At 36.5% G+C, this 27,657-nt stretch overlaps 1 protein-coding gene across 1 annotated transcript; it reads right to left on the bottom strand.

Annotated features, from left to right (window-relative positions):
- Positions 1-688: 688 nt before the first annotated feature.
- On the bottom strand, positions 689-6,597 carry LOC148955808 (uncharacterized). Its single transcript, XM_089104350.1, has 2 exons — positions 6,465-6,597; positions 689-1,681 (listed from the first exon to the last, which is right to left on the bottom strand). Exons 1-2 carry the CDS (start codon positions 6,474-6,476, stop codon positions 785-787), a joined length of 909 nt encoding a protein of 302 aa, XP_088960476.1. The 5' UTR covers positions 6,477-6,597; the 3' UTR covers positions 689-784.
- Between the last annotated feature and the right edge of the window lie 21,060 nt (positions 6,598-27,657).

Here is a 27,657-nt window from a genome sequence, read left to right as displayed (position 1 = left end):
ATGAATAAACAGGTTTCCGCTGCATGTGAGATATTGCTCACTCCGGGAACTATGTTTAAACTTTAGTTTTTTGGGGTTTTGGGGGCAAAAAAGGTACCTAGATTAGGTTAGGTTACGTATTTAATATATGCTATGGTTTACTTCCCCCCCCCCTAATGTGCAAATATATAGCCCAAACTTGTTTCTAAACTATTATATTTTCATCCGATTTTGTTTTATTTCATTAGCATTACGAAACTTTACTTCTCGCGTGTTTCTGGATTCTTAACAAATACCAAAAGTTCTTTTTATTTAAGCAGCATAAAAAGCAAATTCTTTTGATGCAAATGTTGTCACAAAAAAAATCTGTTTTCGGTCACAATTTCGGTTACAATTGGGATGAGTCACTCCTTGCTGGTAGTTCGTTACCACGAGTTGTTTGATATTATTCAAGGCTAACCACAAGGTCCTTACTTTTTTTAGATAGCTTATTTGATCCATCTAGATCTGGAATTAAGAATATATTTTATAAACTTATGCACTATAGTTGTGCAATAGAATTTTTTTTTTTTTTTTGTGAAGTACACTTTAGCAATAGAAACTGTTTATATGATCATATGTTCAGAATCAGTTTATGGAATTCTTTTTCGTCTGTCTTAAACTCCTTCCTGATTATTCTATCCCTAGAATAAAATAAAAGTTTGGAGATACAGGTCCTAGTTTTTTGTTAAAACTATTTATTTTGGAAAAAAGTTGTGTGTCTCATAAAAATAAGTTAGTTAATAAATACGCAATGATTTTAGAATCATTCTTTATGCCTTATCCTATCTTTAGCTTCTTTAAAAGCTTTGAGATGAGCCTTTCTTGCTGCAATAACTTCTGCTGTGTCTTCAACAACTGCAGGAAGATCATCATGATTGTTTCCTTCGGGTAAGGCGTTAGAAATTACTTGAAACCCGCCATGACCGGCTGTGTAGCTGACTCGAACTTCTTTGCCTTCTGGGTTGATATAAGCATAGCTACCAATTACATTACCGTGAACGTCACGTGTGGCAGCATGTGAATGTCCAGCATAAGCGTATCCGTAGCTTGCTTGCCCAAGTTCATCTTGCGAATGATACTTCGTAGAAGTTATTGATGGAATAGCTAATGGGTATGAAAAAGTAAGAGGAAGGGTATTGTAGGCGAACGGATGGTATGGCAAGATAGCTGGGATCGAGCGTTTACCCCTTGAATTTGCTTCAGCAACACGTGCTTTTGCTTCTGCAATGGCAGCAAAATGCTGACGCTTGGCTTCTATAACTTCTGGGGTTTCTTGAATCTGTTCTTGCTCTTTTGCCATTTCTGCAACAGGTAAATTATTTGAAACCACGTGAAACCCATTAGCATCAGATATATAATTGACGATTACTTCCTTGTTATTTGCATCGATGTAAGAATAACTTCCAACTACATTACCAAAGGCATCTCTAAATTCAGCTTTGGATTGACCCGGGTGAGCATAACCATAGCTTGTTTGTCCTAGTTCATCTTGGGCATGATATTGACTTGCTGTTACGTGTGGAATGACCACCGGGCTTCTCACTGCGTATGGATGTGAATAATAATGAGGATGGTGTAAACTATTGTAAGAAAGATGTGGAGTACTGAGTAATACTGGGGTTGATTTGACTAAGGTCAGCACAGTTGCCAGTGAAATAACCTGAAATAGTTAAAGAAATATATGAGCTAATTTTTACTTCTAGCTTTATTTAAAGCTTCAGTAAACATTTTTAAGTACGTAAGAAATACTAAAAACCTACTAATTTGTAGACATAGGGTATTTGTCATTTTGACCCGAGGATCTGGTAAATAGAAGAACTTTTCTATTAAGTTGCATTCACAGGAAAGTGGTATGCATGCTCGCCAATCAAAAAGTCGGTCGAATTAAAGTTTCTTAACTATGAAAGATATTGAGATCCTTCTTACCATACCGTCGTTTTTATTACAATTTTTTGAAAATATTTGTTATCAGTTGTAACATATTAAATGAAGAGCATTACATATCTTCAAATTGTTTTGGAGGGGAGATCGTCCCTCTCTTAAATTTTTACTTGTCTTATTTGTCCGAAGGATAATTGTAAAGTTTTCTTGGGCGATTTCAAAGCAACTTTGTCAACTTCTTTGGCATAACGAATGCCCCAGCGGATTTACTTCGGACGTTTTTTTCTGATGCATAATTATCAGCCGCGTCTGAATTAGCATCTCTGTCAAAACGGTAAGGAACTTCTCATTTTATTTAATTCTCTGTCTAAATGGTGGGTATTCGATTGGTAAAATGTTTTGTGAGTATTTTTTGTCTTCTTACGACAAATAAAAGGTCCATTGTTTTCCTTGTCTTCACAGAAATCCTAAACTCAGGCAGTAAATTCAAAATACAAAAGGACTTGGTGACATATGCTAAGAAATTCGATGTTTTTTTGTGTTACAGAATGTTAAGGAGAATTAAAATCAAATAATTAACTGTTTAATATCTGAGAAGTGATTAATTTAGTAATAACAATATTAAAGTACTATATTTGAAAATACTGCAAAAAAAATTGCTTTCGACATGCTATTCAAAGCTGACACACAAGTGGAAAGCACAAATTAAGCGCTAAATAGCAAAATGTTAACGGGATGTCGACTGTCTCTCAACTTATTTAAAACAAGCTAAACCGTAGCTATACTATAGAGCCTATCTTCTTTGATGTAATACCAAGGGGTAGCGCACTTTTAGCCCCATGGTGTACATCTCGAATCGATAGATGTTTTTCACAGATACGCTACGTCTGGCGCACTTTTGAAGGGCTCAGCACAGTGTCCACAACGTTTGGCACAGTTTCGCCATGCTTAGTGCACTATACGTGATCTCAGAAAGGCAATGACTCCTCAGGTAATAAACACCTGCTGAACTCTGAATAAACAGAGAGCCAACTTGAATAAAAAAAAAGGAAAATGATTGCCGGCCGCAGAGACAAAAAAAGAGCAAAGAACAAGAATGGACTATAGATAACACTCGGCTTCCTGGGTGTAATTTTCAGGAAGAAAGGGAGGAAAGCTGGGAAGAGTTACTATAAAAATTAGAAGTCTGATACGATAAAAATATAATAGCCCATTATATGGATGGGCCACTAACCAAATTTTTGCAGTCATCACCCTACTACTTTCGGTAATTTGATGCAAGATTCCTTTTTTAACGAATCACTATTTTACAAGTAATTTACTGACGATGATCGAACTAATTATTTTGCAATGACAATGTGCATATTCTAGTTACCTAATTCTGTCAAAAATAAAAGGGAACCCCGGAGCCCGCGCTAAAAACCCTTCTCAAAACCCTGAGTTCCCATGAATCGAAGCACCTGATAGGCATTTATTTGTCTCCTAAAGGGTCTTATAGAGCAGTTGTAAGAGGACAGAGAGCATTGCTCTGTTCTAGGCCAACTATCTTAGCCTAATAATAAATACAACAATCGTAAAAGAAGAAACGAGAAAAATATCATTACTACACGAGACAAAGCGATATAAGTAAAGAGAAACCGGATGCAGCCTGAGACTGTGCTGAAAAATGCAACTAAGTGAAAGAATTAGGCATATTAACCAATCGCATTAATATGCAGGACCGTAATTTTGTCAAAATATTCCTTTTCAACAATCAGTTACATATTAGGGCCGACCTTTGTACATCTTTGTCATGGGATGAGGCAAGGAGGGATTTTGTCACCTAGTAATATTAAATTGTATGCATCTGATGTTTTAGACGAATGTAGATCGAAACGGCAAGGATGTTTTATTTGACCAGTGCAGAAGATTTTCTATCCTTATATGTTGCGCTTTTTCTATACCGTTTGTCCATACCCTATACGTTTATACCCTTTGTTACTCCTTTTCGGTGGTTAGCAAATTACTGTAGGAAGTTCAAATTATAGTCTACAACCGTTCGCTGTTCGTAGTACTAAAAAAAAACAAAGAAACACTTTGGGCATTCTAAAACTGTAAGCCCAATTTAACAATTTTATTTCGAAAACGGTCAATTTTCAATTCCTTCCCTTCCCCTTGCCCTAGTAATTGTTGAACAGCTCATAAATTTGACGTCTTAGGCTTGACAACAAATTTGACGACGCTGAAGTTATATGTTGCAGTATTCATTTAATTTATTGTCACATTATAATTAAATTTGATTTTTTAATTCAATGTATGTTTGAGTTTCTCTTTTTTTCTCAATCATTATGGGAAATATAGGCTAGAACATTACCAAATAATTCTAGAGTTGTTATTTTGTTTGCAAAATATGGTGTCTAATACCTCTGAGTTGAGTAGTTATCAAGTCAGGACTTAGCTCAACACGTAACTCAGTTTTAAATTAGTTTGTCTGTTAAGCTAACGAGCTGACCAGAAAGTTGTCAGAGGGTGCTTTTAGGAGCACTTTTCCCTCCTCCAGAATATCGAAAGTTACACTGATTACAGTGGGGGAACACCAACAAGAGAAACCGAGTTTGTTGGTAGGGCCTCGAAGATTAATTCTGCATCTGACCAGGTGAGCAAATTAGCCAAGTTCCCCGAAAAAGATTTTACAACAATATTATTCCAAACCAATCAGTCTATATTGGACATTCTAATTTTTATGCAGTTTTAGTGTTAATTTCACTTCTTTTGAAATGCACTATGATATCGGTAGCTAAAAAAGGCTTTCATAACAATTGTAACAATGCAACATTCGAAGTAATCTGATGGGGTTAAACGAAGCAATGTGTTAGAGAGGTTACGCATTATAAAGTTGAGCTTAAAACGAAACAAAGTCACAGAAAATAATGGGGGTGGGGCATCCGCCCCCTAAAATTCTCTCTTTAGTGAAAATGTCGTTCTTCTGAAATGCACTTCTTTTGAAATGCTCTATAATATCGGTAGCTAAAAAGGCTTTCATAACAATTGTAACAATGCAACATTCGAAGTAATCTGATGGGGCTAAACGAAGCAATGTGTTAGAGAGGTTACGCATTATAAAGTTGAGCTTAAAACGAAACAAAGTCACGGAAAATAATGGGGGTGGGGCATCCACCCCCTAAAATTCTGTCTTTAGTGAAAATGTCGTTTTGCTTAATGGAATCACAGAAAAAAACTAAAGCAACCGAAAATGTAAATCAGTTTTAAAAAATATGTTAACATAAAAGTTGGTGAGAATTCATTTAGCTTTAGTTTTTCATTAATACCTTGATTTTTGTCTTTTTTGAAATATTTTAAAATATTTGCTTATTTTATTTGGATTTTGGATTTCTATATTTTAAAACTTGACTCAGATTTGTTCTGAACGAGCTCAGAAGCTGCAATACCGCTCAGAAGCATACAATTTGCTTTTGATCCACTATTTTGCCAACCCTCCCCCCCGGAAATAATTCTCTATACACCTGTGCTACAAGTCTTTACAATAGCTTTTTCGTATATAATCTTGAGCAAACGACTAAGACAGATTAATCGAGTATTAAAATCAAACCCGGTAAATAATCTTTTTTCGATCACTGCTTATGCCTGAAATTTTGTATCCAAGCTACCTTTGTAATTTTTGTTACGGATTCTGAATGCCTTTGACGAATATCTTAGTAGTTTTCTTTTTATGTCCGAATTACCTTTGTCAATTTGGTATCCAAGCGATTCTTTTAGTTCCCAAAGGGTGTCTCATTTTTCGTTAAAATCTTATGCACATTTAGTGAAAGTCTATTGTTTTGATTTGCTTATTGGATCATTTTATGGTTTGAGACATTTTTTTTTCTAAAGAACAGGAACAGGGCAAAACAGATAGCTGTAATTGCAGTAACACTCTCTGTCCGTGGTTGCGAGTTCAAGCAACCGGTCATAACAACACATAACAATGCGTCATAACGACCTGTCATAACAATTTTACGTTTGTTCAAACAAAAGAGGATATGACTGGATCTTTGCTAATTTATCTAACCTTTATTCACTCAATAGTTTTGTGTATACAACTATCTAAGGTAACGCATACCAGACGCGAACATTCGAGTCTACCCTTCTGGGAATTTCGACTTTACTGACCATTCTTTGAAATTAATCATAAAGAAATTGCGGTACTTTTCTAAAAATCTCCAGCCCTCCCCCTGCCCCTATTCACCTGTTGTTACTGAGTACGAGTCTGTATTTTAAGATTCTAGATCTACGGATAAGATGTTGTTATTTTATATGGGACTTTGACCTTTTTCTTTCTTATATATAATCTTTTGAGTCAGAATTTTGGGAGGAGGGAGGCAGGGGGTATTAATAAAAAGAAAACCTGAGGCCGAATAAAATTTTTTTATAATTTGAATAAAAAGTACCCGTAAATAAAAAGACCTTATCATTTCGAGAGAGGATGGACTCAAGCCTCTATAGGTTGACTTGCTTTTACGGCAAAAATTTCTTCTGTTATAATTTTTTTATGACTTAATAGTTGTACTTAAAGATCGTCTTACCTTTCCAATCATCTCCCTCTGCTTAGAATTCAGTACTTGGAATAAGCTGCTTGCTTAAAGTTGGCTTCTTGCTTACTGCCGAACATCCCTTTTGGGTTTCATTATATACGTTCTTCACTATCTTCCGCATTTCTAAGTCCGAAATCTTGGTAGGATCGTGCGAGCAATGACTCTAAGGGCGTGGCTGGTTGGGCTGTAGATTTTTTTTACGCAAGTAAGCGGTTCTAACTATACAACATTTTAATTCAATAGTTCTATAGTTGTATAATCGATTTACGGGGTGTGGTCATAGTGTGGGCCTTTTGCTCAGAAAAGTTGTTGATTTTGTTTGTGGTATAATGATGCGTCATTAATAAAAGTCATAATCAACTAAATTATCATTCTTTAGTGTCTGTGTATTTTTCTGAATCTCCAAAAAAATGTTTAGAAGTTAATTATATGCTTCCCTTTCTTGTAATTAATACAAAACTTATCCATAAGACAAGTTTTTCAAAGTAAAGAGCTTGCTTCATTAAGCCAAAAATGAGCAGATATACATTCAATTAATCTTCCAAAGGTAAAACTACCAAAAATAACCATCAATAACTAAATGAAGCCCAAAAAGAACAGAAATTACTTTAAATAACTGAGTCAAACTCAAAACGAGCAAAAACGAACAAGAGTAGTGCTGACACCCCCGATGACTTCTCAAGACCAGAACATAATTTGCACTCTACTGAGAACAAAACACATTTTAAATGTTTTCACTTTTTTGCTTTAACAAATAAAAAAGTAAGAGAACTATCAGTATATGTATATTAAACTGACAATCCCCGGTCATTTTTTTTCAGTAAAGGGCAATTTATGTTCTGGTCTTAAAAAGGCATCGGGGGTGTCAGCCCTACTCATGTTCGTTTTTGCTCGTCTTGAGTTTGACTCAGTCATTTAAGGTAATTTCTGTTCTTTTTGGGCTTCATTTAGTTATTGATGGTTATTTGTGGTAGGATGGTACATTGGCTTTAGTTTTTGAAAATGCAATTCCTGCTATTTCAGTATAAATTTAAGCCATATCAAGGGATTTTGCTAAATAAAATAGTGATCAGAACAGTGAGAGGGGCTAAGCGCGCGGCGGCAGCCGGCAGTCAAAATGTTTGACTCGCACTCTTTTTGAGCAAAAATCCCTCTTTTGGGCCTTGATTTGCAGTCTTTTGATACGTCTGCAGTTGACAACTCTGTAGACCAGTGGTTATCTCTGTAGACAAGTCAAATTGATTATCAATCTGATTAGAAAATCAAATATCAATATCTAATTAGAAAAACATTTTATGCTTGGAAGGTTATTTGGACTTATTTCTGCTCATTTTTGGCTTAATGGAGCTCGTTACTTTTCTTTGAAAAAATTGTTTTTCGGAACAGTTTCTTAAATCAATTTCGGTTCGTTTTGATTCACATAGTCGTTTTCATGAAGAAAAAATCAATTATATCAATAATATTTTATTTTAGTTTATAAATTATCAAATTATCAATTTGATAATTGATATCAAATTGATTATCAATCTGATTAGAAAATCAAATATCAATATCTAATTAGAAAAACAATTATCAATTACCAAATATCAATTATCAATTTGATTAGAAAAAATCAATTATCAATTATATTTTAGTTTTTTTCCTTTAAGAATCCATAGTTTCGCTTGCTATTTGTATGTTTGAGAAACTTTTTCAATAATTTGTATTTGGACACAAATAGTATTGTTTAATTTAATTTTATACCTCCTCAAGTTGACCTGAAAAATAAAACTTAATATCATTCCCAAAACATTCTATCTATACTTTTTGACAACCTGGATACACTTAAACTCTTTTGATTTATTTAAAATGTAGGAACAGAAGTAGTGATAGTAGGAGCTCCGAAAGTTTCAACTTAATACTCCCAGTCGTCCTTGAGATATTACTGAAGTGGCAACCATACGCGCAGTGCCTTTTGGTATAGTTTTAAAGCAACATTTGGTATTAAAGTAAAAAGGGTCAATCAGATAATTGTGGGGTATTGTCGTATTGATATACCCAATATCCCTGGAGACATTTTCTACCACTACAGTAACTGTAGCGGTAGAAAATGAATGCGCCTGGAAGAAGGGCTACTTGGCCTCAAATTTCATTTTACTTTTGAAAGGGGCATTAGAACTTTTAATTTTGAATCGAATTATTTTCTTTAAAAGTTTTAATTATATTTCTAGCTTTTATAGAGTGGCGCTGCCTATGCTATTACTTCTATCGCTCCTTACTTTCAGCTAAAAAATAAAACTATTTTTTTTTATTTAATATCTGAAAGTTTTTGAATCAATGCAGCTTTGATTTTGGCTCACCGTGCATGAATAATTAAAACGAAATTTGTATAGTAATTTTATTTTGTTTTTGACAAAATAGCTTTCTCGAAATTTTGTTCTGACGTAACTTACGAATTAACTTACGTAACGAACTTCTATTTTATTATGTATATTAGGGAGTTTGCACCCTAGTCAATACCTCTACACTAAAGTTCAAATTGTGTTCCAATTCTTTAAGAATGACACCTTAATCACAAAGGGCGTTAATTAGAAAAAATAACTCTGATGAATGTACAAAAAAAAACTTTAGCGTAAAGAGTAAGGTAATGACTAGGGGCGAACCCAATAATATACGTAATAATTTCTGTTCGTTTTAAGTTCTGATGATGTTCCTTACTTTCAGTTGAAATTTTTTTTTAATTTCTGATCGTTTTTTAAAATAATGCTGGGAAATCCGGTGCCCCCTTCATAGCACTGTTCCTTCCCCCATGAAAACTTCCTAGATGGAAAGATCCTCCCAAGTAACCCCTCCCCCCTCCCCCCCAAATACCAGAAAAAATCCCCCCTGAAAACTTCTGTATATTTTCCAATAGTCAATACTAGGCCTATATGTAAACATAGGGCAAAATTGATAACTTGCAGACCTTTCCCCGGGGACTGTGGGGGATTAAGTCATCCTCAAAGACCATAGTTTTTGTATTTTTGACCTTGATGAATAAAATGGCTATTTCAAAATTTGGATCTGGTGACTTTGAGGAAAATATGAGCGTGGGAGGGGGCCTAGTTGCCCTCCATTTTTTCACTTAAAAAGGGCACTAGAACTTTTAATTTCCATTCGAACTAGAACCCCCCCCCCACCGCCCCCCTCCGCAATATTCTAGCACCACTGAATCGATACTATCACCCCTGGGGAAAAAACAACAAATAAACACACATCCGTGATCTTTCTTCTGGCAAAAAATACAAAATTCCACATTTTCGCAGATAGGAGCTTGAAAGTTCTATGGTAGGGTTCTCTGATGCGCTGAATCTGATGGTGTGATTTTCATTAAAGTCCTATCTCTCTTAGGGGATGTTTTCTCCTTTGTTTGAAAACGAGTCAAATTTTTTTAGGCACGTAAATTTCGATGGGTAAGATTAAACTTAATGAAACTTATATAGTTGAAGTCAACATAAAAATATTATTCTTTTGATGTATCTATTGGTATCGAAATTCCGTTTTTTAGAGTTTCGGTTACTATGTAGCCGGGTCGCTCCTTACTCACAGTTCGTTACCACGAACTGTTTGATTCTTATGTCATATTAAACCTATAAAGACTTATTCTATCCAATGCTGTGCAATTGCATTAAATAGGCCTATTTCTGTCTGGGAGAAAATATAAAAATTCACAGATTTTTTTTGTGTCCCCCAGAAATTCCTAATGGATTATATTTTTTCTTTATAACGATTAATAGCCTCATGACTGACCACGCGAATCGATATAAGTATGTTGACAATCTGTCCGTGCCTGAGGTTTGTCGACAAAATATTAAACTCTCAGTTTTGACATTACTTGACAATGTCACACAGGAAGCTTCTTTGTCGAATATGAAAGTTAAAGCTAATAAATCGTCAGTTATTACAGTTAGTTTTATAAGAATTACTCCTTCCTTTACAAGCCCCATTCCTCCCAAAATCTCTTTTACATGCATTAAACTACTTAGAGACAATTACTTCTGAATTGAAGTGGGATGCCTATGTTCAAAACATCCTCAAACAAGCCTCTTTTTCGGTTTTAGATCAACAAAAAAAAAGCTTCAGCAAAAAGCGAAAAAAAGGAAGAAAACACTAATGCTAAAATAAAAAAAAATATTTTCTAATATTTTTAATATGATTTGGTTTTAGGTTTATGAAACAGAGGACGACCTTAGGAAAGGAGATAATCTACTCACCAAGACTACAGGTAATGCTGGGTCTCTAGTAGCATATGAAGTTATCGGATATGGTTCATTAGGATTGCTGAGTGTTGTGTGTAGTGGCGACCATGCAGAATATAAATTAGAGAATGATATCACCGCTAGTGTCACTGGCGACTGTAGCTTGATGTAGGTAAGATTAGCAAGTTTTGTGAACCTTAATCAAAATTTACATAAATTTAAAGTTTAAAAAGTGCATTGTTGGTTGAATTATTGGTTTCAGTCTTTTTCTTCTTTTTTTCAATTAACATAGCAGCTATAATCAAATAAGTGGCACTGAACACTAAACAAGATTAATTGCAACATATGGAATTTGACGACACTTGACTTAAGACTAATGCCCGTGCCAAATTATAGTCACACTTGTCGATAAAATCAAAATTACGCACGACTACAGCGCCAATTACGTTTGCTATTCGTAATTTCTCGACTTGAACATTCTTCAAATTTCAAACATAAATTTCTTGACTGACCAATCAGATTCAAGGTTTAAGGCATAATTTTAAAACTAGAAAAGATGGAAACTTAGAACAGCGGTTTTTCTATATGGGAAAGGAATCCGAAAAAAGTGTGCCACTGTGGGGTAACTCCGACAGCGTTGGACTTACCCAACGGGTAAACGTTACAAGTATCTTAGCCGAGGTGCACGAATCACTGAATGTGAATGATTGCTTGTATTTAAAAAATAAAAACTTATCACACAAATCATGGTTTGACATCAGATACAAAAAGTGACTCATAGCTGTTGTAGCTTATATGCTACATAGCTGTTATGTTTGGCCATAAAACAAAGATCTTCTGACGCTTGCCAGTGACTGCCTTGTACGACACAATAACCTGACGGATTTGGGGTATTTCAAATGATCCGGTTCCCTAACTTGACTGATCCCGCAAAAATGCATTTGTCATCCACAGTATCAATATCGTCTTTCTTTGGCCAATTGAATGAGTAGGTGGCAAGGCTCAAGCAGTGAAGAAACTTGGGCTTAACTTTTCCCTCGTCATGAAAGTTTTGAGCCCTTTCTGGCACAGCACTCATTTAGCTTGGGAACAATCTTTTGCTTTCTGGGTGTCTCCTTGCCATCACTGTCACTTTCTTGAATAGTACCTTGGATACTCCGATCATCCTCATCAAGCCAAGTTCAAGGCTGATGTTTGATTCGCTATTACTTGAGTGTCTATTGTCTTTCTTTTTAGGAAGAAATTCTTTGTTTGATTTCACACCCTTTCCATCTCAACTTTTCTTCTTCCCTTTGTCTTTTGCTTTTAGATTTTCTTCCCTCGCAAGCACCTCTAGATGTTCTTTTGGTGTTATCACTTCTGCCTCTTGCAATTTTCTTCCGTTTTTCTATTCTTGAAACCGATGGCAGGTCGGGCCGCTTGACTGAGTTAAGAAGAATCACTTCAAAAGTTTTTGATTGTTTGCCAAACAACTTCCTTGGACTAACAGTAACAGAAACGGTAATTTTTTCTTGTCTAGTGTTGACAGTGGTTATGACTTTGGATGTGCCTGCCTTTTCCTCTTGTTCGTTTTTCATTTGTTTATAGCGTCTCAACTTGGCAGGTTCAAACTTGCTATGGTCAATTACGGATGGGTTTACTCTCATTGGAACACTCAGATCGGAGATTCCAGTTGCTTTGAACGATTTTTCGATTAGACTAGGAGTGAGATTGGTACCCCATACCTTCGATAAGATACATACACAGTCGTTCTTCAGCAGAATGTTGCCAGGGCGATCCCTCTACCATTTTACGACATTATGAGATAAGACACTTTCATTCCCTTGAAACCCACTTTATCGAGAGGTTGAAGCATGTGAGATGCATGTTGAGATAGCTTGAGAATTGTCACGTTATTTTCGTCTGCAAGTTTGACATGAGTGAGAGAAAGATGTGAGCCGTGGCCATCTATGATGAGGATTGCCTTTCCCTTTAGATGAGGAAGAAATCGGAATTCAAATCAGTTCATATAGAGATCAGACGTCACCCACCTTTTCTTGGTAGATGAGTAAGATGCACCAGGATAAGCTCCATCTAGAGGTATCCAGAAGGTCCGGGTATTCTTTGCAGAGAAAAATATTATAGGTGTGAGTTTTTCTCTGTTTGCACTGATTCAAGCCAAGATAATAATACTTTCACGTCCATTACCACCTGTCTACGATTGGCTGGTGAGCCTTTGGCTCCAGCAACTTTTGTGTTGCCAGGATCCCTACAGAAAGATCTTTAGTCCAAATTGATCCAGCACTTGGGCTTGTCAAGAATATCCATCACCGTGGCAGTTTCATGCAACAACTCATAAGAACCATACATTATGAAGGGGGCAGATTGCTGCAAAAGTCTGTTGTTTTCTCGTCTTTCTGGTTTCTTTAGTAAAATTTTGTTTCGGCCCTTAATTCCCGCCCACCAGTCATGACCAGGTCAGTTGTCCTTAAATTCATTTGAAATTTGTTCTTGGTGAGATAGTCTTGAACTTGGTCAAAAAATACCTGCTTGCTGAGACCAATGCCTCACTTTTCAAGTATTTGGAGACCCTGAGCCATATCCTTTTCTATTTCGGCGGGAATTTCTTGACTCCTCCCTCCACTACACACTGGCTTTTTGACTTCTGTCTTCTTCATAAGACGGTCATGCAATTTAGTATGCGGTATCTGAAAAACTTTGGAAGCCTGTAGCTTAGACATTCTCTTTGAATATATCTCTGCTAGCGCGTTTTGTAGATGAGTTGCAACATATGTTCCTCCAACCCTGCGTTGTGTTTTCCGAACATAATTTCTAGGTATGTAGAAAAGACAAAGGAATTATGAATGAATGGATGAATTTACTCGAAGGGGAATTATGAATGAACGTATGAATTTATTCGAGAGCCCCTCACAATTAAAGGTTAAGATGAAAAACGATGAAAAGGGAGAAAGATAAATGAGAGCAGGCACAGAACTACAATACGTGAAGAATTCTCTATATCACTTACTTTATAGTCTGCAGAAGTTAAAGTAAAGTCAGGTAACCCGTGTTTGTAAAAAATCACCGTCTAAAAAACTTCCAAAACCTTCGGCACTTGAACCACAGCCACCAGTCATGACCAGGTCAGTTGTCCTTAAATTTTTTTGAACTTTGTTTTTGATGAGACAGTCTTGAACTTGGTCAAGAAATTCCTGCTTGCTGAGAACCATGCCTCACTTTTGAAGTATTCAGAGACCCTGAGCCATTTCCTTTTCTATTTCAGCGGGAATTTCTTGGCTCCTCCCTCCACTACAGACTGGCCTTTTGACTCCTTTCTTCTTCATAAGACGGTCATGCAATTTAGTGAGCGGTATCTGAAAAATTTTGGAAGCATAGATATTCTCTTTGATGATATCTCTGCTAGCGCGTTTTGCAGCTGAGTTGCAACATATGTTCCTTCCACCCTGCGTTGTGTTTTCTGAATATAATTTCTAGGCATGTAGAAGAGACAAAGGAATTATGAATGGATGAATTTTTTCGAAAGCCCGTCACAAGTAAAGGTTAAGATGGGAAAACAACGAAAAGGGAGAAAGATAAACGAGAGCAGGCACAGAACTACCATACGTGAAAAATTCTCTATATTACTTAATTTATAAACTGCACAAGCTAAAGTAGTCAGTTACCCGTGTTCCTAAGAAATTGCCGTCCAAAAAACTTCCAAAACCTTCTGACTGGAAGGCATGATAACTCTGTCGGAAGTTGATGGCACTGCTGCCTACTGCTACTAATATGAAAGAAAATATGAAAGCCTCACACAGATACAATGGACCGTAGAAGAATTGGAAGTCAGTGTCAGACTCACTCCACTGTCAAAATTTTCCTGATTTACCCTACTAAATTGAAATTTTCAGGGTATTTTGAGGGTAATGTTGAAACAACCTTACTTACTTGTACTTGTTGCATGTTCAAGCGGCATCCAGGCTCATCATGGCACCCAGCAGACGACGACAAGTTTCTTTCCAGAAATTTTACTCGAGGGTGGCAGGCTCCAAAATTTCAAGCCAGTGACGATCCCGGCGTCACCCAAATTTTCGGAAACCCCCAATAGACTCTAGATCAACCTAGACTGTCGCAAGCCATGTTTTCTTCTGTCCTCCTACTTTCTTCTTCCATACTGGTAGTGGAAGGCATTTAATTCATTTTTTGGTAATATGCTCTTCTGATCTCCGCATGGTGTGGCCAAACCACCTCAGATGCCTCATTTTTACAACATCAGAGACAAGTGGATGATCCCCACCTCTTCTCCTGATCTCTTCGTTCGAGACTCTGTCTGAGAGGCGAATGCCTAGTATATATCGCAGGCATTTATGATGCAATACGTCCAAGTTTACCGCTTCAGCTGCTTTCAGTGACCGAGTTTCACACCCATAGAGAAGAACATAGAGTACCATGGCTTCATAGGCTCGAAGCTTTGTGCGTGGAGAGATTTCGCTACGCTTCCAAAGCGAGTTCCTTAGCTGCAGAAAGATGTTCCTTGCTGAGGATATGTGGTTCCGGATCTCCTCTGATGATTCCCCAGTTACATTTATCTTTGAGCCAAGGTATTTAAAAGACTGAAGTCTTCAATTTGACTACCATTTAGGGTCACAGGGTTGTCATCCATCCCATCTGTCGGCATCGCTTTCGTCTTTGCTAGACTTATTTAGAGGCCTGTCAAAAGTGCTCTGCTAGCTACTTCGTTAATCATGGCCTGGGTAACTGTAACAGACTCAGCAAGTATATCCACATTATCAGCGTAATCAAACTCAGAGACAGTTAGGGACTGGCTTACTTCCACACCTTTATACTTGTTGAGGGCCACGAGAATCCAATCAATGACGAAGTTGAATAAGATCAGTTACAGGACGCATCCTTGACGTACACCCGCCTCAATCAGAACTAGATCTGAAAGTTAACTATCAACTCTAACTTGGGCCTTGGTTCTATCGTAGTATGCCCGCAGTAGTCTAATGATCTTCTCAGGGACTCCGTCCTCCTTCATTGCGACCTAATGGTGGGCCGATGGACCAAGTGAAAAGCCGTGATGAAATCGATAAAGATTTGGATTGTCTCCTGCTGGTGTTTGAAGCGATGTTCTAGGACCTGTCTTAAGCTAAAGATCTGATCACAGCAGCCCATGCCTGGTCTAAATCCTGCTTAGTTGGGGTCGCGTTCGGGAATTTCTAGTTTCTCGAAGCCAATTTAGAAGTATAATTGCGAATATCTTTGCAGCAATCGGAATGAGGGATATGCCTCGGTAGTTTTTACATTCCACTCGGCCTCCTTTTAAAAGAAGACTGGGACAATTATCGATGTCTTCCACTCATTGGGAATGTATTCATTATCCCATACGTCCGTAACAAGTTCATGGATTTCATCTGCAGCCGAATCAGGTAGAACTTTCAGCAACTCAGCAGGGATACCATCTATTCCAGGACGTTTGTGGTTTCTTAGGAGTTTAGTTGCCTGGCCTACTTCCTCTCTAGCAGGTGGGTCCGTAGACACATATTCATAAGAAGGGTTTTCTGATGGTTTGGGTGAGGCTATGGGGTATTGGTTTTCGCTGCTAATAATTTCTGGTCTTAGCAATTCTTGGAAGTGTGCCCGCCATCTTTCGATACATTTTTTCCTACTTGTGAGTAGTTTCCCGTCTTTTGCTTTAAGCAGAGGGGTGATAGATTGCTTTTTCTTCCCGGTATAATCTCCAAGAATTTAGTAAAGTTTCCTTGTGTCATTTTGTGAGGCGGCTTTTTCCATCTCATCGGCCAAATTTGACCAGTAGGCCTTTCTGTCGGCTCTAGCACACTTATGCCATTCCTGACGCACCGATTTATATGAAGCGGACTTTTTGCTGGATATCTCCTTCTTTGTTGCAGAGAGTTTAAGTGTTTTCTCAGAGATCCATTGTTTTGGTTTCTCATTTTACAACTCCGAGGATGTTTGTTGCGGTTTCCTTCACGTGGCCTTTGAACTTGCTCCATTTTTCTCTATCTTAGAAACGGGGCATCCTGATGAGTTGGAATCCTGATGGCATCTCTTGTAGGTCGCCTTTGGTGTTGTCTTATAGGGTGGTAAAGCGGTTGGAAAGCTCAAGGACAAAGGATTCTCGTAATTTATATATTTTCAACTTAGACAAATCTATTTTCTGATTTGGCATGGGCGCCTTCTTTTTACTGAATCTGTACCTTAGCCTGGTCTTTAGCAAGAGGTGGTCGGATCCAGTTTTTGATCCTGTGTCAGAACCTCTGTGCACCCTCAAGTCTAAAATTATGGTCTTCCACCTTCGCGATATAAGCAGGTAATCAGTTTGAGCTTTCGTTCTTCCATCACGGGATTCCCAGGTATATGTGTGGCAGGGCTTGTGTCTAAACCAAGTATTAGCAACAGCAAGATTGTTCTGCATTGTATACCAGGAGTAAAAGGCGATACATTTAAAATACAAGATTCTTTTCTTCTAAAGATGATTCGGGCAGAAATTAAACGTCCCCTAATTGAGTTCAAATACCGCTTCCAAGAGTCTAAAATTTTAATCAGCAAAAAGATAAACTGCGTTCTATCTTCAGTCAAACAACGACGCTAGTCGTTCGAATTTCGCTAACATAATTAGTAGCAAGAAAATGCTATGTACAACATTTCTAAGAAAGTTTAAATGGCAAAAAAATCGTGTGAATGCTTGAATCATCTAAAAACATCTTAAAAGAGACTATTGGACGAGAGATTTGCATCCTTGGTGCCACTTGAGCCAATGGCAAGCAGTCCTTACAGCGCAGGACAAAAGAACTGCGTTTGGAAGTGGGGTAAATGTGCTTTTTAATTTTAATCGTCAAGTTTGACTCTGAGAACGATTAGCACATCAGAGACCTAGAGAGTTTCAGACGAAATCATTGTCATCTCGGTCACCGTTATTGTCATTGAAGTGACCCGTTGCTGTACAACTAAGCATGTAAGTTCAATAAATCTATTGTCTTTCTTATCTGTGTTTATTTCCTTTATATGTCTGCGCCTAGTCCAATAATAGGTAATTAGTTCGTAAGTTTTCAAGGTAAAAGCCCCCAAAGGAATCTGATCTCCAGATTGCTCAACAAAGAAGAGGCCACATTTGTATGTCTACATATTCGACCCTCTCCCATTAATTGAGAACTGCGCTAGCCTAGTTGAAAAAATCTCCGGTGCTAAAAGCGGTGATAACGGAGAAATTCCTATCGCCGACAGCTTAAAAAAATGTTTCTGGAAACAAAGCTCTGAGACGTCAAAACTTATAGTTCAATAAATCTTAATTACTCTTAAAACTTACATAACAAATGGCGCGAGTCGGAAATTGGAGAAAAACTTGTGAACTAGTTAGGCTATGAAACTTTGTAATTTTAATTTAATTTTTGGGAAAGATGCAGACATATTAGAAAAATGATTAGGCCAATTACCAATAGGCTACAACAGGAAACCCTTTATATCTCATAGGAGATAATAGAGTCCCCCAAAATAGGTTAAGTAAAATTTTAGGTTGATATAAACGCAAAAAAAATGGAAGAACTCAGTGAGTTATTAATAGTGCAAAAGTTAGTCGCAAAAAATATAGAGATTGCAAAATCTATACCAGAGTACAATGGTCAGTCAGATCTTGACGAATTTAATACCCAATTGACCCAGTTTGTACAACAACAAAAACAGATGTTGGAACGTTAAAAGACATGCTTTTACTACGATTAAGAGGCCAGGCCTTAACTTTTCTAAGACAGGTCGAACATTCCATAGGCAATAACGCCAACTTGCCAATAAATATGATTGATGACTTGTTAAAAGCATTCAAAGAGAAATTTATAGAAACCAGCTCAATAAATAAATTAAAACACGGAGTAGTGAACTTTGATTTTTCATAGAATATAAGGGAATACCTGGATAATATATGCATTTCTGTAGAAGCAAAATACGGAGGTGGTTCCGGACAACTATATGAAAAAGTCATACTAAATACCTTTTTGCAAGGGCTACTCCCAAAACTATGTAGAGTATTAATATCTAAAAATATTCACACATTGAATCTTACAGTTCAAGAGGTAGAGCGACTAACCGAAGTTGATAAAATGGTTGTTAATCATAGTAATGCAAAAATGAATAGCCTATACGACTCAAACGCGAGTCTAATCTTCAAGGGCAATAAGGCAACCCCCAATTTCTTTTCAAGGGATAACTCCCCAGTGGCACAAAGAAATAAAAATCCTGAACCTACTGGGCAGAAAACAGTACGTTTTCAGCCCATTAACCCGACAATAAGAACGTGGTATAATTACAAAAGTGTTGTTCACTTAGCAAGACATTGCCACTATGTTCCCAATTCCATACAGATAAATTCTATCGGTAATGCGCAAAATTACAACAACCATTTGTTCGGAAGAACAAATTTTAGCACTGGTCGAGCAATAGTCTATAGCAAGGGAGAATTGCACCAATCAGTACCTTATAACGCGTAACAGCCAAATTCTTATAACCCTCCCCCAACAGGCAAATTAATTACCGGTTTGAAAACCCAAATACTCGCCAAGGCCAATATAATGCGAGTATGCAATATAGAAATCATGAAAATTTGCCGATGAGAAATGAAAATTTTGTAAGCCAACGATATTGGCAGTCAGCGCCAGAAAACGGCACTGACACGAGACATCCATGTTACCATAATAATACATGGCGAAGACAGGCAGACGTAAATCATTTAAATATGCCTGCGGAGCCTAATACGTCTGAATATATATTACAGGCACCGAAAAATAAAATAAATTCTCAGGGCAACGTTTCAGGCCCCTCAGAAACATGAATTGGACCCAGAGGGTGCCAGGAATGTTTAATAGGTCCAAGACAATATTAGTGCCTTCTTGTAGTTACATTATTAACAATTTACCTATATTTAATGATTTTTGTGTAGAAAATGTTTATTTTAAGGCTTTAGATTGACTCAGGTGCAACTAATGTAGGTATCATAAACTCTTGCGTATTTAATTTGTTGCCTCTTCACATTAAACGACAGAGGAACCCTAATAATCCCAATTTAACAAGCGTGACAGGTCATAAGTTAAATGCAAAAGGGTCAATTTGGCTAAACTTAAAAAGAGACAATAGAACGTTCATGAAAAACTTTATCATATGTGATAATCTCCCATATGAAGTCATGATAGGGGCAAATATGCTAAGGTCTAATATAATATTATTAGACGTAGCCAACGAGAAACTTGTATACCCAGCTAAGGTAGGAGAAGAAATTTTCACCTTAAGAAATCGTAACAGAGGCTACGAAAACAACATAACAGTAAACAAAATTTCTAGTGGTATAATGTCGAAGTATTTTGAGCCCCATGTCTCACAAAGACAGAGCATAATTGGAAGTTCGTTCAATTACCCTGAGAGATATTGCAGAAATGAAGTAAATTTAAATAATAACAGTATTGAAGCTGCGAAAATAAAAATAGGAGATACGCGACAGTACAGATCAAACGAAATTAAGAAAATAGTGGAATTGTGAAAAAAAATAATAAAACCCAACGTGACGCCACAAGATGCCGCAATTGCGTAGCATAGCGCCAGTATGAATCTAATAAACAATGAAAATGAAGAGAGATATTACGGATTCGAGATAAGGAAAACAGAAGTCCCTCCCAAAACGATGCAAAAATTTCAAATATCACAGTTGATCGAGCCAGTAATTAGCAAATCAGAAATATGGTATGCGACACCGTCTGAAATACCCGAAAATTTGTCTTGCGAGGAACAGATTATATCTTATGACAAAGGAGAAGGTTTTATTTGGGTAGCCAATAACCTTGAAAACGATAAAATTACAGTTAAAAAGGGGACATGTTTAGTCCAAATCCAGGTATCAACGGAGAATGATTTAAATACATGGGACAATTCTAAAAGAAACCTAGTTAACGGTATCAAAACTTCAAATAACGAATACCCCTTGACTAAATCGCAATTTTAAAACAAATTTAATATTGATCATATTACGGACTTGGAACTTAAGAAAAAATTATGCGAATTATTATGGAATTTTAAGGATGTATTCTCTGCATCTGAAGATGACATAGGGTTAATACCATTTTACGAACATTCAATTTTGACGACTGGTAATCCCCTAGCAAAACAGCCGTATCGTGTGCCATATAAGCACACAGAGTGGTTAAGCAATATAATCAATGAATTATAAAAAAACTAAATTATACGCCAAAGTATAAGTCTGTATAGCGCACCAGTGATCTTAGTACCAAAAAAGAATGGAGATCTTAGAATCATCGAAGATTAAAGGGCTCTCAACAAACAAGTCGTTAGCGATAAATTTCCTCTACCAAGAATAGACGAAATTCTTGACTCAATTTCAAGCAAAAACAAAATTTTTACCTTTTTGGACCTTACCCAAGGCTACCACCAAGTGAAAATAACCGAAAAGGATGTCCATAAAACTGCATTTCAGCATCCGAATATGGTTCTTATGAATACTTGAGAGTACCATTTGGGCTTAAAACAAATTCAAGCGCGTTATGTAGACCCCTATTGCACCTGTTAAGAGGATCAAATAATATAATTCATTTTGTTGATGATGATATATGCATGGGAGAAAACACTGAGCAACACTTAGCAACATTAGCTAAGGTGTTCGAGAAGTTCAGACAAGGCAATTTAAAATTCAGGCCTGAGAAAGTAAATTTATTTCAATGTAAAATTAAATTCTTAGGTGTAGTAGTAACCCAGGGAGAAATATCCCCAGACCCTGGTAACATGAAATGTGTTGAAAACATTAAAGCCCCCAGAACTACGAAAGAATTTCGGGTAATTTTAGGACTTAATGGTTACTTTAGAAAATTCGTACGCAATTACGCCCAAATTGCAAAACCCCTCACGGAACTAACCAAAGAAAAATCCCATATTGTTACCTGGTCCCAGGGAGCTCAAATTTCCCTAGAACGACTCAAAAAGGCGCTCACTTCTGAACCAATTTTATCACTCCCTGGTTTTAAACAGGGAAAATTCATCGTTACCACTCATGCTAGTTCAAAGGGCATTGGCACAGTACGTTCGCAAATAATCCGGTAGTAGACCCTAACCCACCCCAGGGAACACCCAGACAAATAGAAAAAGTTATTTGCTTTTGAAGTAAAACTTTATCAAAACGCGAAAGTAGTTATTCTACCACAAACTTAGAATTGTTATCTATTTTCTACCACTTGGACAAGTTTAGACATTATGTAATTTGTAGAAAATTTATATTACGATCAAACCATAAAAGCTTGCAGTACCTGCGCAAATTTAAAAACCCCACGGGTATTCTAGCTAGATGGATTATGAAAATCCAAGACCTAGATTATGAATTTGAACATTTAAAGGGAAAACAAAACGCAGCTTGCGACTTTTTAAGTAGATATCGAGAAAATATTTCCTCGGAAGCTGAAGAAAAATGAAGTTGACGCCATAATTGCAAAGAGCAATCATGGATGTAAGAAAAAGAAAGTCAAAGACGCAGTAAAAGAAAATAAGACTAACTATTGTCCCTTGTCTTTGAAAAATATAAAAAGAAAGCAAAAAAAGGACGAAATGTCTGTAGCACTAATTGATTATTTTGTGAATGATTAGGCGTTACCGGATAAATTCAAAACTCTTAGAAAAGAGATAGATAATTTTTGCTACGACCTTGATGAAGAAATACTGTGTAGAATCGTGACTGCTGAGACAAATAGAAACCAAACCTCGATAATACCTGTGCTACCACAAAACTTGATAGGGCCTGCATTTGAATATTTTCATTCGGATACGGGTGGACATATAGGAGTTATGAAAACGTTCCATAAGTTAAAACAATATTTTTACGCGCAATCTGCACTGACAAAACTTAAAGAATTTGTAAATACATGCAAAGCATGTAACTTGAGAAAAATCCCCCAGCTTATCCAAATCCTCCAATGGGAAGGGTCCCGGTAGCAAAGTACCCCTTCGATATTATCTCATTTGACCTATACGGTACAAGTGGAGGCTTACCTGTTTCTAGCAGAGGTAATACTTGTATTCTTTCGGTTATAGATCATTTTTCCGGATTTACTTTTGCAAAAGCATTAAAAAATCAAGGTGCTTATGCCACAAGAAGGGCATTAGCAAAATTATTTTTACAATTTGGAATTCCTAATAAAATTTTGAGCGACAACGGGAGCAATTCCGTTTCGAAAGTAACAAAAGATTTAATGAGTTTCCTTAAAATATAGAAAATGGTGACATCTCTGTACCACCCACAAGCTAATGGCAAAATAGAAAACCGGCATAAAATATTTTCGAACGTTCTAAGTATTTATACGATAGACAATAGGAGCGACTGGGATAAATTCTTACCTTATTTAACCAACGTAATCAACACTGCTTATTCCGAAACAACCAGAGACAATCCATTTTATTTACTTTTCGGTCTTGATTTTAAAATCCCATAAGATGAGATTATTGAATCTTAGCAGTATGATAATAGATCAGAAAATTATAAACAAGAATTCATAAATAGAATGAGGAAAACTTATTACATAGTTTGGCAAGAGTTGAAAAAATGTAAAATAAACCAAGAGCTAAGAAACCAACCCAAAGTTAAGGGTAATATAGATTTCAAAGTAGGAGACTTCGTTTACCTAAGGAACGAGGCAAAAACGGAAGGAAAAAAAACTTTCCAGAAAATATTCTGGGCCGTACAGACTAGTCAAAAAGTACTATAATGAATATACCTATAAAATGGAAAACCCTGATAGTGAAAGAACTTACAAGGTGCATGTTAGCCATATAAAAAGAGCCGAATTTCCAGAGAGATGGGCATCACATCCCTCCTCTACTGATTCGTCAGATTAGGAAAATGAGCCCCCTAGGTCAAGATTGGCAGAGCTAAAACCTTTCAATTTTAAGCAAGACTATTTTGAGAATGAAAGTGATGAACAAAACTTTGAAGAATTTTTAGCAATGGAAAATCTAGTTGTTCCTAAGAAAAAATCCCTAATACCAGTAAGAATAAGAACGCCAAAAAGTCCAAAAAGTTATTCATCGGCGAGCGCAGGAGATTTAGATTATACAATATCCCCAAAAACCCAATTCTTCCCCGATAGAGTCTCAACCCCATGTCCCCCAAAAAGAATTCCAGACGAAGTGGTTTCCCCTGCAACACCAATAGAAAGGACTCTGTCTTTACAGGAAGAATTTAACAGAGCTGTAGAAACCCCCGATATAACTGTGAAGAAAACTCCTCTCAAAGATTTAATTAAAACAAACCTGCGAGAAGCTATGGATTTCATAAATTTTCCCATAAAAACGAGTCAAAGTACATTGCCCGGGAATAAAACTCCAAAGGATGACCAGCAAGGTCAATATCATGATATAACTGTGTCCAAGGCCAAACCTAAACAGTGGACTTCATGGAGGGAAACCCTTGTGCAAAGAATGCCCCATCCCCGTAAAGACATGGCCTTCAAACAATGGAGGAACCCCGAAAAAACTATTGATTCCTCCCAAAGCTCTCAAGAATCTTTCAAATCCCCCGAGTTGAGGACTCAAAACGAGGACTTAGGGAATAAACCTTCTACTTCCAGGGGAGTAGAAATTTACGAAGGAAGGGCAGGTGATACGTCAAAAAGTGCCACCTCTAAAAGTTCTAATCCGGATTCGTCGAAACCAGTTCCGAAGAGTCTGACGGCGAATCAGACCATATAGTAGCTAAAGAAATAGGGAAATCAACGCCGACCTCAGCAGCCGCACACGGGAAACAAACGAAATTAAAAGGACAAGAATTTTTGAAAAAACAATACAAAAAGTTTGACCTTATTTCGCTCGACAAACCGAAAAAGAAAAAACCCCAAGAAACAGAGTAGAAAATAACGATACAGTCAGGTGGAACGTTTAAAAAACCTGAGAAATGGAAATATCCCTAATTATTGTAAAGACAAATTTCCAATATAATAAATTTAACACCATAATAGACGTACGAGTATGCAATAAAGTTAACAAAGTCAATATTAATAAAAAAAATATATAATACAAGTGATGTCAAAACGTTGGTGATTAGAGAGAAAGCCCCAAGATGGGAAGCTTGTGGTCGATCAATGGTGACAAACAATGTTTTTAGGTCCTCAGTTGAAAACTCTTCCTACTGTGAAGCTATCCTACAAAAATCAACTGGTCCCCTATAAATAAGAATTAAACAGTTGGACAACCTATAATTTATCCAGTTATTGAGACCGACAATGAAACTTATCTTATGAAAAGGGTAATTGAGTTTCCGAAGTCAATGTCGTCAGTTTTATACGGCAATGTGATTTTGAAAACTTTCCAACTGTACTTCGACTTCATACTCGTCTATGGAACTAAACATATACTCTACAAAAGAACAATGGAAATTATCCCCTACTCAGTATCAAGCTGCGTAATCAAATCTAAGTAGATGTACCTCTTCTTGTGGGAAGCCTGGGGAGAAACTCAAAACCCATGTAGCTTTCAATTGTTGGGTTTTGGCGGTCTCCTCGGATTTTCTATGAAAAATCGAACCAGGTCCAAAAAAAAAAAATACCAATACGGAAGCGTCTAATTATGAGCTGATCATGTTCGTGGATGTGCACTGGATCATAAAGATCAAGAATTCTATTCCCTTGGATCCTGGACATATTTATGAATGTTATCATGCTTTCTGTTTTCCATCTCCTCTCTACAACGAGCATAAGAGTTTTCTAAGACGTAGAATCCCTACTGAGATTGCCTTCCACGTGAAGATTGGAAAAAAAAAATTTTAACTATGATGAAACTTAATCAAAAGAAAATCACACAAGCATAACTTGACATAGAAATTCCATAATCTGACACTATTCATAGATGGAGCTTGATCTGAATTATGTTTTGCTCTGATTTTTAGGTTTTTAGTGTTTAATCTTCCTTTTTTTACTTACCGTTTTGTTCGTTTTTCTTGCTTAAAATATCAGTCAAATTCTTATTTAATTATTCTAATAATCAATTCGTTCTCAATTTTTTACTTTAATGATTTATGTAAATATAATTTCTCCATAAGCTATTGATTAAAATTTAATTATCACAATAAACTATTTACAACCGGATAATTTATTTAAGTTAGACTAAGGTTTATATTTAAATTGAAAAGACTGTGCTTCATTCAGTGACCAACTGTTTTTTTGCCAAATTTTTTTCCTGTTTCACCCTTTTTAGTTTATGTGAAATTTATCTGAGCAACATGTACATTAAATCATCCAATTCTGATATAGTGAATACGAAAAAAGTTTCTTCTTACCTGTATATCTAACCCCTATTATACCCGTAAAAATTTCAGCCAGTTTTCAGTATATTTTGACAAAGCTAATTTGTTTTATTAACTGAATTATACATGACTAGTTCGGTGCCTCAGCCATTTTGAAAATAAGTTTGATTTTTAAACTATGAAATTCAGTAGGCCATACCCTCATATTGGGCAGCTTAATAAAATAAAAAAAACACCAGATCAGGGCCATCATGATTTATTTTCCAAGAGAAATTATTGATCTTATACCCGAACAAGATAGTGGAAAGTCCTAACATCAGCATTTCAGCTGTCCAACAGCAGCATTTCAGCAAGCTTTGAATCCTGCATCAAATTACCTTATTTGAAAGGCGAATAAAAGGCACCAATGTTGACTCGTAATTACGGAAAATCCAAGAAAAGAACACGGGGAAACAAAGAAGAACACCTCTGCATTTCAGCCGTTAACCCCGGAACCCCATGAGAACGTCTAAGCCTAGAAATAGGGAAGACATTAGAAGACGAGTGGGAAGAGAGGTCTCCATTCGTCCTTGTTATCTCTTGTTCCCTCATTGTAGTATCATTCACGTAAAACTGTGTGGCTATGACGCTGCAACATGCGTTTCTTAAACAGCACGGACTTGCATGAACAATGCAGGCATGAAATAAGTTGTAAAATTAGACCTCAAAAATTAATCATGTAGCATAAACTCTGTTTAAATGATTATTTTAAATCTATTGTAAAATTAACGAAGTGTTAAAAGAAGTTAAAATAAAGTGTATGTAGTACTATAAATTAGAAACTATAATGAGAGATCATATTTAAAGTTGTACAATCAATATTAATGAGAAAGTTGTATTTATTGAACTTCCCAATGGGAACAATTATAACCCAATTAATGCGTGAATTATTATATGGCTATTTACTTCAAAGAACTTGTTATTCTGCCTCGCTATTTTTATTACAGGAAGTAAATGGCAAATTGGTTATTGAGCATTACAATGAGCTGCCCAGTACAGATACGACCATGTAGCATCTATTTTCATCATATCTCAACCAACGAAGAGTACTCACCATAACTCCAGGCAACTTTCATCCCAGCTTCGTCTACGAAAACAACAGTTACCTTCGATCGTCGTTTCTTTGACAATGAAACACATTACGTATCAGGTGACACTATATTCGAAACTCAGTATCAAGTGCTTTAACGAGCTATATAATCGCATAATCGCTGAGAAACCCATCGGCCAGTACAAGATACAAATACGTAGATATCGCCTTTGCTACTCACTATTGACCCCAGAACAATTTGACAGTATAGTGATGATATTTGAAGCTAAACGATATTTAACGACATTTGAAGTTAAATAGATATTTAAAGACATTTGAAGATATTTGAAGCTGAAGATAAAGACAATTTGAAGTTTAATTCTGAGAACCACATCGATCAGAACAAGATAAACGATATTTAACGATATTTGAAGATAAATGATGCTTAAAGACATTTGAAGATATTTGAAACTGAAGTTAGAGACAATTTGAGGTTTAATTCTGAGAACCCCATCGAGCAGTACAAGATAAACGATATTTGAAGTCAAATGATATTTGAAGATGTTTGAAGTTGAATTTAAAGACAATATATTAAGAGAGTCACTATAGTATGACGAC

This window comes from Artemia sp. Qi Xiang Cuo, chromosome 2 (genome assembly GCF_049724085.1).
Source record: "Artemia sp. Qi Xiang Cuo chromosome 2, ASM4972408v1, whole genome shotgun sequence".
In the NCBI taxonomy this organism is placed as follows: domain Eukaryota; kingdom Metazoa; phylum Arthropoda; class Branchiopoda; order Anostraca; family Artemiidae; genus Artemia; species Artemia sp. Qi Xiang Cuo.
The sequence above is the reverse complement of the archived record's forward strand: the minus strand, read 5'-3'. Positions and strand labels throughout refer to the sequence as shown.